The following is a 12,955-nucleotide window of genomic DNA, read 5'->3' as shown; positions in this document are numbered from 1 at the left end:
GAAAGGGAAAACAAGAGCACATTTTCCAGCAAATCCTCTTCCCGACTCACACAATGCGGGGGTCCATTTGAATGCAGATTCATTCAGGGCTCAGAGACTTGAACTGGTTTGCTGTTAGTTTTGTGGTGGTTTCTTCAAGTTCCTTGTCTGGATGGAGAAAGCCAGTGCCCTGGCAGCCCTCAGTTACCTGGGGCCAGGGGCTGCCAGGACTCCATCCTCTGGGGGCACACCCTCTGTGGACCCATCTACAGATGGAGGAAGGGCAGCCCCTCCCCTTTCCCCAGGCTGGATGGACGGTCACCCTGTGCTGTAACTTCTCTGCCTAGAGAGGTCCCACTGCAGACTCCCGGGGGCCCCTACCCCCACCTTTGCAACCACTCTCGGTGAGTGTTGCCCTGAGTGATTCACTTGCTCTTGTTTCTCTCTCAGTGGGGGGGGGTGGGGTGGGGGTGGGAGGTCCCTGAGACCTGGGACAACTGGCATCTCACATTCCACTGAAACAGCCACCCCAGCCTCTTCCACACTCAGGCCTGCAGCAGAATCCAACTCTTGAGATTTTTGTTTTTCTTTTAAGAACCCAATTTTCCTCCCTAAACTTCAGATATCATTCCTATTTCCACCCAGCCTATCTGCACCTTTCAATCCCAGTGTAAATAGTAATTCCAGCACAGGAAACTATATTCAACATCTTGTAATAACCTTTAATGAAAAAGAATATGAAAACGAATATATGCATGTGTATGCATGACTGGGACATTGTGCTGTACACCAGAAATTGACACATTGTAACTGACTATACTTCAATCGAAAAATAAATATATATATATATATATATATATTTTTTTTTTTTTTTAAATTCCATGTTCAAGTACTTTCTTACAGGGTCCTGAGGCTAGTGGCCAGCCTGGAAGGGGGTCCTTCCCAGCGGGACTCCCCTTCACCTACTCAGAAGAGCACAAGCAAGCTGTGAAGGAGGGGGAGGGAGACGTGGCCAGTGAGGAGCGGCCGGGGATGGCAGAATGCAGGGCTTTAGAAAGCTAGATCATGAGCTTGACCCAATGGTCAGAAGTCTTGGGGGGACCTGATCCCTGCCTGCTGTTCCAGCCCAGATCCCTCTTCTAGCCAGAGGCCTTGGTCCGGTGAGGTTGGGAGTTGGCATCTTTGGGTTTCCCATCTCCATGACCCCCTGTCCAGATGTCCAGGGCCCTTGTGTTCTGCCCAGAAGCCTGGCGCACAGGAGAGGACATAAGCCAACGTTTCCACTCAAAGGAGCACGTCATTTACATCTGCACAGCCAGTGTCAGTCCAGGCGGCTCTGTGGTTCAGGATTCTGCTGGGGTGCTGTGGGCAGGGAATGGGAGCTACCTGGGCCACTCCCAGGGTCCAGCAGGTTATGTCCTATCTTACTGGGAATGAGAGGCTGGACACTGAATTGTGGGCGGGGAGGTGTGGGGGGCCTCTTCCCAGAAATCCCACCACCTCCCAGGCCAGGTTCTTCCTTCCCTCTCCCCAGAGGCTGTGCCCTGCTCCACCAAGCCCACCCCAACAAAGTGGGCCCAGTGTCCTGGGGGAGGCCCAGGCCACAAAGTTCCGTGGATTCACCCTTGGGGTGAAGAGAGCCTGGGCCCTGGGTCTGCCCAGCTCTGTGAGCAGTGGGGGGTTGGAGAGATGCTCCAGGCTCTGCCCACTTCATCCTTGAAAGCCTATCCCACTTCTCCTTCTGCTCCATCCCTGCAGAGCCCACCTGTTCATGCAACAACTCCCCTTCATCTTCCAAGACACCCCAATTTCTCTCTCCTTACAGGATGTAAGGGGTGATGTGTTCCTGGGGTCCAGCCTATCCTTTCAGAGGTGCCTCCACTGTAAACCTCCGAGGCCAACATCACTCAGAGATGCAGACTCAGGAACCCTGGGTCAGTCTTCTGGTGGTGCAGCGGACCAGACCACACGGGCTGGCAGCACCTGTCGCTGATCTGGGAGAGACATCACCCAAAGGGAGCGGCTGCCCCAGCTGCAGATCCCCTGGGTCCCTGCCCCACCCCACCCACCCCCATTACAACCCAAGGCCTTGCCCCTCCCCTCATCGTGTCTCCCTCCCATTGTCCCCTATCTGGCCTGGTTCCAGGTGGAGGAAGCATCCTGGTCCCTTCCTGGTTCCACCAGGAGCTGCTCTGGGACTGGCTTTTCACGTGTGCAGTGAAGATTGGACTCCTTGACCTATAGGTCCTTTCCAGCCCTAGTGTTACCGCTCCACTCGCTCCACCCTTCCCTCCCGTCCTGGGGGTGCTCCAGCCAGTCTCCTGCCCAGGGCCGGGGGCACCCCCACCCAGCTGTCCTTTGACCACGCACGAAGGGCAGAGAAATCACACAGGCCGGCTCAGCTCTTGGCTTTTAGGACTTTTATTCCCGATGGTCTGAGTCCTGGGCGGGGTCGGAGGGGACCGACCCTCTCCCGGGGCCCCTCCTGGTCCTGGCAGGACCCCGGCGGCCGGGTGGCTAGAAGTTGGCCACCCTGCGGAGGGACTGGACGCGCGCGCTGTGGGCCTCCCAGTCGGAGAAGCTGCGAAAGTCACCCCGCTCCACTAGGTACATGCGGCCGCGGTAGTTGGGCTCCTCGTACAGGACCCACCTAGGCCAGGAGGGCGGCGGGGGTCAGCGGCCGGGTGCCCAGCAGGCCTGCAGCCGCCACACCGGGCCACCCCTGCCCCGGCCCAGCCCTTCACGCTGTGGCTCTGGTCTTGTTCTTGGCTTTTCCTCCCCCGCTGCCTGCCCCGCCACTTCGCTTCGTTGTCCCGTGTCCGGACCAGTGCAGAGTGAGACGTGGCGCGCCCAGGGGTGCTCAGGAAAAGCCGACATTTCAAACTGACCAGCCCAGAATGTTCATCACAAGGGCCAGGAGTGACTCCAGGATGCGCATCCACTCTCATTTCCCCACCCCCCACTCCACCCCAACACACAAACACACACACACTCACACTCACCACTCCTTCCTGCTCCCAGAAAGGACTGTTTGCATAGACAGCACCCAGTACCTGGCAGGGGGCCTGGCACAGAATGGGGACCAATTCCTATTGGTTCGTTCAGTCCACAAATGTGCTCCTGTGTCCACGTGTGTACTGAGCCCTGCTTTGGGCCCCAGAGATTCCCAAGTCAGGCAGAGCCATGGGTTCCTTCCCCAGCCAGGCGATGGGAGATGGGGAGGCAGCTGCACAGAGGAGCCGGCCTCCAGACTTCAGGTCCCAGTGGGGCCCCTCCTCCCTCCCATCACAGCTGCATTGGGCTACAGGTCCCACAGCTCCCACCTCCAGCAGACAAGGACACGGACAAGGACTAGTCTCTGAACGCCTGGCTGGGAGGGCTGGGCCTGTGTGAGGGCGGAGGGAACATGGCAGCCCTTCATCAGCCCAGACACTCAGGACAGCTTCCCCAGGGGCCACTCACCTGCCACCAAGGGCCCTCTCCTCCCCCATCTCAACCCCACATCTGGTAGGCCTGGTGCAGTCTGGTCTCCCCACACCCCCTCACTAGGGCCTCCGAATCTACCCCCCTTCCCCCAGCCCTACCCATGACCTCCCCACATACCCACCCGCATGCTGAGGCTGTGGCCTGAGGCACCTCCGAGGGAGTCAGCCAATCCCCCCCTACCTCGCAGAGCTGGGAAATACCCCAGGCAGTGTCGTGGGCTGTCCCTGGAGCATGTGTGGGCGTCCCCAAAAGGAAGAAGAGGAAAGGGCTAGCCAGGCCTCTGCAGGAACTACCACCCCCACCTGCCGGCTTCCGCTGTGACTGCTGGGAGAAGGCGGGCAGAGGGAGGGAGGAGGGGCACGCCCACAGCAGAGCAAGGACTGTGCCCTTGGGAAGGGGGTTAGCGAGGTGCCGGCTCGTTTCCTCCAGGTGCCCTTCAGGTGTCTGGGGACAGGCCATTCCTGAGCTGACTTGGGGACCCAGAGGAAAATGACTCCTGGCATGTGGGAGGTGGTGGGGAGACCTGCCTTGCACCCCACCCCCAGACACTAGGAAAGGCCTTGAAGGAGGTCAGGTCCAGACCAGGGGACCCAGGGAGGCACCACTGGGCAGCTTTTCCTTGCCAAGGGCTTACATTTTTTTAATAAGTTAAAGTCACAGGAGGCAAAGGATGAGGGCTCCATGGTGAGGGGAGCAGATCCCTAGGCCCCAAAGTGGGGTCCACCACAGGCATCCTCCCGCGCACTCCTCACCCTCGGAGCCTTGTCTTCTTTTAGGTAAAGTGAGGGCTGAAGTCCCTACAGTCAAATCCTAGCTCTTACCTTCCCACCTTTTTTTTCTAAACAAGCCTCTGGAGCCCCCGGGTGGGTAGAGGGGACTGGGCCTCTGGGAAGGACACTTTCTATGCAAAGGTATAACTTTGGCCTCACCAGACACAATTTAGCCAGCAATTTTCCAGGACAAATGGTTGTTTTGGAATTCCACCCCTGGATTCCCAGGTGCCATCAACTTAGGGCAAACCTGGGATTTCCCAAAGGCCTCTGGGTCGGGGGCCCGGGGTCTAACAGCCAACATCAGGCTGCTGGGGGGAAGCTGGGGGAGCAGTTCCTCCTCCAGCTCAGCCGTGTCCCCCTTCAGTCCCTCTCATGACCACTTGCTTTCACCCTCGTGACATTCCCTGGTTCCTGCCTCAGTCACAAAGACAGCAAAGGGATCCCTTAGGCCACATTGGGGATCTTCTCCTGGGGTATGGGTCTGGGGTCTGGGGGGACACCTAGCTCTTGAAACCAAAGGCCTGGCTGCAATCCCAGCAGTGCCACTCACAGTGGGGTGGGGTAACTCTCTGGGCCTCAGCTTGCTTCTCTGTAAAATGGGACAACACTGTTCAGCCGGCTGGGTGGATGGGAGGAGGAGGAGATGGCCAACTTGGGTGTGTTTAGGGGCTGTGAAACTTTGCATGACAGGCGTGCACAATGGGCATACACAATGCCCATACATACACAATGGGCATACAATGGAAGGAACCACGTGCAGCAATCAACAGAAGCACAGCGTTCTGAGGGCTCTCTTGGACCAGGGCAGACAAGCCCCTCTGGGCCTGGGGGAAGCCCGCTCAGCCACTCCCTGTCCACCAGAAGTGAGCCACTGTGACGCCCATCTCCCCAGGGAGATCGGCATGGGGAGGACTTGTCGCTTGGTAGGACAGGTCCAGTTCAGGGTAAATAAGGGGTGAGCAGGTGGGCAGGGCCACCCTTCCCAGAGCAGGCTTCCCCCTGCTCAAGAAAACCAAAGTGCAGTCCCTGAGATCAGCCCAGTCAGAGAGAACGGCAGGTTTGCAGAGTGCCCTCCAGCCTCGGCCCCTGCCAAGGAGGGGCTTCCTGGGCCAGGGAGGCGGCTGAGGGAGGGAAAGGGCCTCCGGGCAGGGGTCAGGCTGCCCACCCGCTGGGGTCTGACCCACCCTGGCAGGCAGGGACCTGTGAAGACACTCGGGCTCTACTTACGCTCCATCCCCGTACACCTTGACGGCGTTGACACAGTTCTGGGTCCAGCCCCGACTCTGCAGGAAGGGACAGTCGTCCTCGAACTCCAGGCACTGGCCGGTGAAGTTGCAGCCCTCGAAGACTTCTAGACGGAAATGCTCCCCGTGCTGCGGGCCCCCCGGGAGTGGAAGAAGGGAAGGGAAGAAAGGGAACTGGGCTGTTTCCTCCCATGAACAGAAGCCCATGTGGGCAGGAGCTGGGAGCACCAAGAGTTCCTGGGTCAGGGGAGGGGGTGGTGAGTGCCCCCCCAACACACGCACCTCAGCCCAGAACTTCTGCTCCTTCTTGTACGTGAGATTTGGTTGGATAAGAGAGTCTATTACTTTAAAGATTCAGAGCCCCCGAACCAGTCTATCTCCTCCTCCTTCAACTAAAGAATCCAAGGTCCAGAGAAGGCCAGACCAACTGGGACAGCGGTGCCCTCCAACTGGTCTGGGGCCCTGGGCTCCCTCCTGATGTGCAGGCGGTTGGGGGGGGGGCTCCTGCCCAGACACGCCAACACATTCCTCTGCCGGTCACCCACCCCTGGGCTGCAGGCCATAGGCAGCCTTTAAATGATAATATTTTACAAACTGTAATAGAACCTTTTATTAAAACACAAAGCCAAAAATTTAAAACAAATAACAGAGATCTCATGTGCTGAAATCCCTGCTGGCTCACTGGGACGAGGACATATATCTCCCTAGAAGATTTCCTGTATTTCCAGAAGACAGAGGTGGGCCAGCTCCCAACTGGCTCTGGCGCCGGCAGGGGCTGGGGCTGCGCCACAGCTGGCCCCAAGGATAGCTCTTACGAGAATAGCATTCAAAAGATACCTAGGATAGTTTCCTTACAAATAGCATTATGCAAGCACTGGGCCAGCCACGTTCCTTTCTTTTCCCAAATGTCTGTGACCTGGTGGAAATACTCAGAAAGGCTTCTTAAAGGCCACAGAGAGGCCAAAGCCCAGCTGGTTTTGCAACCCCTGTAGAGAAGAGAGGGGCCTCCTCCCCTGGGAGTCCTCAGATGTTCGTCCAGGGGAGGGTCCTCCTGCAGACTCTCTGATAAGAGACTCTAGGACGGTTTCGGGAATTGGCCACTTCCCACCCTACCCTCTGGGGCTCGCAGCGGGTCAGTTAGGACGTGTAACTTGAGAGAACTTAAGGAAGGTGAATGCCCAGTCCTCACATCCCACCCTAGGAGCAACTAGACTCGCACAGTCCTTTGCCATGGCAGGGGTGACACACCTCACTTGCTTTCCTACATGCGCTGGGCTGCAGCTGTGAATTGGTACCACCTGCTGGCTCCTGCCCCCAAATCCCCGCTGGCCAGCCAGTGATACCTAAGCCTCCTCCATCAGCCACTCCACGATCCAGCATCAAAGGCCCCTGAAAAGTGCTACAAGATGACCTGCCTGGTGGACACACCAGGCCCACATCAGCCTTACTTTAGCTGAATGCTCCCCCATCTGGTTGCAAATTCAAAACTCTAATGTTACCAACAGCATTTGAAGTGGAAAATTCAGCAAGATTTTGGCATCAGAAATTGAAAGTGGTTTCCTGATACAGGCCTGAAAATGCAGGCGTGAAAACTCCCAGGGGCTCTCCAGTTGGGTCCCCAGGCCATCCCTCAGACACAGGAGTAGCTGGGTCTGGGTGGGGACAGCTCTCCATCTTAGAGATCCCACAGTCTCATCCGTTCTTAAAGCTGGGAGGGCCATGCCCCCTGATTACTCAACCCACGTCTGATCGGGCCTAACCAGGCCAGGGTCACTCCGGCAGGAAGCCCCCACCCCAGCCAGCTGGAGCGGCTCAGGCCCACTCACCATGCCCACAGGCCGACAGGAGCCCATGTGGTCGTTGTGACTGTTCCAGCGGTAAAAGTCAGGGTAGTCGCCATGCTCCAGGACAAACTGCTGGCCCCGGAAGTCGGGGTGGTCGAAGCAGACCCAGGCTCCACTCTCCACGCGGACAGAGTTCACCCGGTTCATAAAGCCTCGGTCCTGGAAGTTGTCACAGTCCCCAAAGACCTCCAGCTTCCGCCCTGTGAAGTGCTTGCCCTCGTAGAGAGTGATCTAGAAAGACCAGGTTAGAGGGCATGGGGTGAGGCTTCTCTCCTTTCAGTCTTGGAAATGGATGAATGGGGCCCAACACCCTGGACTGAACCCTGACCCCCAGGCCCTGAAGCCTAGACTCGCTGCATACACCGGGTGCTCAACGCTGTCTGTTGCCTGGGTGAAAGAACGCACAGGTGGAGGGTCAAGGTCAGGCCCAGCGCCCTGGCCCACCCCCTCCAGGAGCCCACGGTTGAACAGACAAATTGCAGAAGATGCATGGGGACAGGGATTTCCCCTTTGTCCAGGAGCCCATTTGAAAACAGGCTCTTTTCAAACTCGCACTGCACTTTTCAAACTTAATTTTTGTTTATCAGTGAAACATAACATCCAAGGAAATGTTTTCAAAAGAAAATGCTTCACCCACAACCCACCGTTATGACCCAATATTCAGTTTTCAGAAAGTCAGTTTCCTGGGATGGGGCCCCTTAACCGGAGGGACTGGATCCAACCAAGCCAAGTCAGGGCCTGGTGCAGGATTAATGGCTCAAAAGAGGGCTTTTTCAATGTCACCCCGTCCCTTTGTTTACTAGGCCACTCCTTTGGGTGACAGGCATGTGTCAGACCCGGAGCTTTTCTAACCCAGCGGTCAGTTCAGACACCATGTTTTGGGGACGGGTACTCCCTGTCCCCAAACTAAACAATATGAACCAGATGGTAACTAGATTTATCATGGTGATCATCTGGTAATGTAGAAAAATATCGAATCACTATGTTATACACCTGAGACTAATACCGTCTTGTTAGTCAATTGTACTTCGATAAAAACAAACAAAACAAAAACAAAAAAATATAAACCATATGAACCCCCAAACTCAATTTCTGCAGAGGAACCTAGGATTCTAACCATTCAATAACTCTCTGGGTTTCAAGCATTGTGCTCCTAGAAGAGCCCTGGCAAAGTAATGTACCCTGGGGCCCAGGAACTGTGGTCATTGTGTGTACTGTTCCTGGTGGTAGAACTGCCCTTCTGGCCCCCTGGAGTTAGGTGAGACCAGATGCTTTGGCCAAAGGGATGTGTGCGGACATGGAAGCCTTGCAGATCAGGCACTGTTTCTCAGCTCTCCTTTCCCCTCTGCTGATATCAAGGTGTCCCTCTGCAGTACAGAAGAGGGTGTATGAGCACAGTGCGGGTGAGCTCTTGGGGTTGTTTGTTACTGAGGCATAACCCAGCCCACGCAGACAGATACAGTAATGCTCTCACCCACTAACCTTGAACATAGCTTCTTGAGACCAAAGTCTGCCTCAGATTAGCTAAGACAAGGAGCTAGAGAAGGGGGAGGGGTCCAAACTGGCCACTCTCCCTGCACAAGGCAGGTCTGAGTGAGGGCTCCCTGTCCCCCAGATATTCAGGACACCTAATCACCCACAAAATTCAAAGGTCCCTCAAATCTAAACATTTTGCTGAGAACCAGCCCCAAGTGCCCCTGAGGAGATCCTGAGGAAGGAGCAGCCACGTTAGAACAGCCTCAGGCAAAGAAGTGGGACCCACAGCTGCAGGAGAAGTCCAAGGTCCCCCACCCCAACCAAGGTGCCCCTCAGGTCTGACCACCCTCCCTGCTCCTGACTCTAGGGGGTGGGGGTAGGGGTGGGGCCCCAGAGCCAGGGCTGGAGGGACTGGGGCAGAGACCTTCCCACTTCTTCCCACCTCCCACAGCAGGGAGGCCCTCAGCCTTCCCTTTTAAGAAATTAAGCCAACTTTCCTGGGTTTGGATGCAAAGGGCAACAAGCAACAGTCTGCCACTACCCCCACCCCCACCCCCGCCCCCGCCCCTGAGCCCAAAGAGCAATGGGAGGGGTTGTCTCCGCCTCCCCCCAGGGCCCCACGGTTACCTTGGGCGGCAGATGGACGGGACAGGAGAGGGCGGAGGGCGGCACTCACCTTCCCCGATCGCTGCGCCATGGTGCACCGCCCTGCCGCCCGCGGGGCCCCAGTTATAGCGGGCGGCGCCCTGCTGGCTCAGCGCCGCCCCGACAAAAGATTTGCTTGGCCGGCGCGTTCGTGCTGTCGGGCGCGCTAAGCCCGGAGGGGCCGTCCTGCCGGTGAGACCCAACCCACCCCCGCCAGGGGTCTCTCCGGGACTCACGGGGGTCACTGTGCCCCGCGAGCTCAGGCAGCCCCCTAGGGGTCCTCTCTCTCTGACCCCAGCCCGACTGCTGTCCCTGCTGAGTCAGGACCGCCCGCGGGGTCTCCGGGCTCCCCTGGCCCTCCCTCCTCAGCACAGAGCCTTCCCCGACCTCCCGCCACTCCTTTTCTCACCTCCTAATCCAGGCTCACATTGCTCCTGAGTTCTCTCTCTGCGTGAAGGATGGAGTCCTGCTCGGGAGGACAGAGAGATAGCCACCTACAGACCCCTGCCTGCTGTTCTTCTCGTGGAACCCAAGTTCATGTGCCCCCACAGTGAGGCCAAACACACTGAAATGTTGAACTTTGGATCAGAAAAAGGTTTATTGCAAGGGCCATGCAAGGAGAACCAGGCAGTTCATGCTCAAAGGGCCCCAACTTCCTGATGGGTTTCAGGAAAGAGTTTTTACAGGCCAGGTGAGGAAGGGGAGTTGCAAGGTATATGATTAGATGGTGGACAAGTCTCTGATTGGTTGATGGTGAGGTAACAGGGTGATGGGTGTCGCAGGGGTTAATGTTATCCATTCTCAGGCTCCAGTAGGTCTGGGGGCTATGGGCTCATGGTCATCAAGTAGTTAGCTTCTTCCTTTTGGTGGGGGATATAGCATCTGTAAAACTACTCAGGAAGTGTGCATCGGATACATTACCTAGGTACTTCAGGGAGGAACTAAGGATTCTGTGACTGCCTTATGGTTGATTTACTGTTTAAATTCTTACCAGTTCTCCTGGCGCAACTGCTGTATTTATCACTGCATGTTCACATCCTTTCAATCATTAATTCTAGGGCCAGGCTTTTGTGACTCAGGGGAAACCTGGAAAATTACAGTTTTTCTATGATCAAGAGGTACACAGAAGTCATGGGGGGAGGGGCCTGCCCCAGGAAAACCCCATAGGGTCCTGTCTGGTTACACTCTGGGCTCCTACCCCCACCTTAAACGTTCTGCTCCAGCAGCACCCAAGCCCTAGTCTACCCTCCATATCTCCCTGCGAGGTTGCGGTCCTGCAGACTCTACTCCTGCTGTCTTGCCTCCCAGAACACTGTCCTTCTACCCCTCCTCCCAGGGTCAATGCTCCCCCTTGATTCCTTGAGGTTCCACCTGCCCCAACATGAACCCCCTAGCCAGTGGGCACAGTGCTCTGAGCTCAGACCACCCTGGACATGGCAAGGACGGGTTTACAGAAACACACAGCTCCACCCCAGCGTGGGACTTTCTCAGGACATAAGAAGTTCTTGGCACATAACAAAGGCTCAAAGATTGTTTGTGGAGTGAACAGAGTCAACAATGATGGCCGCAAGATGAGCAGCCCCCAAATTGCTGGGAAGATGAGACATGTATGCAGAGAACAATGCCAGGCGGTTAGCTAGGGCAAGGGGCCAACCCTGAGATCCAAGGAGAGAGCTTATTCAAGCAGGGGTGACCCCAGGGGCTTCAGAGAGGACAGGGAGGGGCCAGTGGGGAATAGTCCAAGTTGCCCTCGGCAAAGTAGATTTTTATTATCATTCCACAGACAGCTGCCCTCCTCCCATTTCGGTCCCACCCTCACACACCTCCTCCTTCTACAGCCTCTCCCTAGGGAGTATCAGCCCCCCATGACCCCCAAGTCGGGGTCTCTAACCCAGACTGCTCTCCTGAGCTCCACAGCTGAGGACCCAGCTGCCTCCTGGACAGCTCTGTCCACTCAGATGCCACAGTCCTTTAAGATCAAGATATTTGAAACCTGATCCATCTTCTTCCTCTGAAACGCACTCCATACCCTGCCCAGGGTCCCAAGTCAGGAGCCTGGGTACCATCCTCACCGCAAGACACTCAGGGCCCTGCAGACCTGGCTCCTCACTCCCCCAATCTCCTTCTTCACTGTCCCTCCTGTCTCTGTCCCTCCTGGCCTCTTAGTACCAGCCAGGGAGCCCCAACAAGGGTGGGGGTGATGTGGAGAAGATGCAACAGGAGTCAATAGGCTGGCTGCCACACAAGGGGTCCTGACCTGGTAGGAACTGGTTATTTGGCTACTGCGTGCTGTCCAAGGGGAGAAGTGCTGGCTGCCTCTGGTTAGCTGGCGCATACGGATGTCACCAAGGGGATGTCCTGGTCACTTGGGACGGGAAAGGGCTGGTGTCTTCTCCCCAGGCAGGGGCAGCTTGTGCTCAACTCTCCCGGTGTCACCCTCCACTGTCCCCCGAGAGGAGGGCTCAGGTGTCCTGGGATCCACAAGCCCCAAGCTTGCTGTGATGGCAGGGAGAGCACCCCATCGAGGCACACTGGGGGTGATCTGGCCCCTGGCCCCAAGTCCTAGTCACCTCATCTGGGCAAGGGACAAAGAAAGGCCTCCTCACAGACCTGCTGTGAGGTTTCAACAGCGAGCCAGAGCGGGCAGCGAGGCTGGGCCGCCGTCTCTTCTCTCCTCTTTTTTCCTGTTTTTTTTTTTTTTTGGTGTTTAATAAATTCTTATTAATTGGTGACCACTCATGACAAACCTCCATCTCGCTAGAGTTCTGTACAATTATTTCATTTTACAGGTGAGCAAGCTGGGTCCCAGCAGAGCGGAGTGACTGGTCACAGGAAAGTAGGTAGCAGAGGGCTCACTGGAGAGCCCAGGGTGCAGCCTTGGCAGACGCAGGGACTGGCTGCAGCGGCAGAGATCCCCCCAGAGGCCCTGGGCAGGGGTCACTTCCCAGGGGCCCGGTGGAGCCCTTGCCAGCACCCTCTGGCTATTGGGGTTGGTAAGGTCTGAGCTTGCTCCTCGGGCAGGAGGACCAGCTTTGTCGCTCCCAGGCCCTGGGACACCAAGGGGCAAGTGCACCTCCTACTGGCTTTTCCTGCCACGTCCCCTGGGGATGAGGACGAGGCAGCTGGGCCGCTGCTGGGTGTCTTCCGGTCTTTGTCACCTGCCTTCCGTGCCAGATTCTTTTCTCCTTTGTGCTTTCCCCTCTGCATGAGGTTGACCTGTAATTTTTCTTTGTCATGTTGGCCTTCTCTGATTTGGGCATCAAGTTATGCTGGTTTCATAAAAGATAAAGGGGAACTGTCTATTTCTATTCTGTCTATTTCTATTGTTCCCTGGGAGGTTTTGGTAAAACTGGCTTTTAAAAACGTGTAGGCCTAAGTGCTTTTTATTAGATTTTTGACCACGGATTCAATTTCTTTAACAGTTATAGTTCTGTTTGGGCATTCTATTTGTCTTGAGTCACTATTGGTAATTTATACTCTTCCGTTCTATTGACTATCCATCTAAAAT

At 56.2% G+C, this 12,955-nt stretch overlaps 1 protein-coding gene across 5 annotated transcripts; it reads right to left on the bottom strand.

The window, feature by feature from the left end:
• Positions 1–2,384: 2,384 nt before the first annotated feature.
• On the bottom strand, positions 2,385–10,867 carry CRYGN (crystallin gamma N). 5 transcript variants are annotated; one of them, XM_032483091.1, is made up of 5 exons: positions 10,439–10,867; positions 9,857–9,913; positions 7,309–7,557; positions 5,466–5,611; positions 2,385–2,629 (listed from the first exon to the last, which is right to left on the bottom strand). In XM_032483091.1, exons 3-5 carry the CDS (start codon positions 7,471–7,473, stop codon positions 2,497–2,499), a joined length of 444 nt encoding a protein of 147 aa, XP_032338982.1. In that variant the 5' UTR covers positions 7,474–7,557; positions 9,857–9,913; positions 10,439–10,867; the 3' UTR covers positions 2,385–2,496. The 5 variants fall into 5 exon arrangements, with proteins under 5 accessions (XP_032338982.1, XP_032338977.1, XP_032338980.1 ...); XM_032483086.1 differs by lacking the exons at positions 9,857–9,913; positions 10,439–10,867 and adding an exon at positions 9,479–9,602; XM_032483089.1 differs by lacking the exons at positions 9,857–9,913; positions 10,439–10,867 and adding an exon at positions 9,430–9,601.
• Positions 10,868–12,955: the final 2,088 nt, after the last annotated feature.

Source organism: Camelus ferus, chromosome 7 (genome assembly GCF_009834535.1).
Source record: "Camelus ferus isolate YT-003-E chromosome 7, BCGSAC_Cfer_1.0, whole genome shotgun sequence".
Lineage (NCBI taxonomy): Eukaryota > Metazoa > Chordata > Mammalia > Artiodactyla > Camelidae > Camelus > Camelus ferus.
Note: the sequence above shows the minus strand (reverse complement) of the source record. Positions and strands in the feature narration are given on the sequence as shown.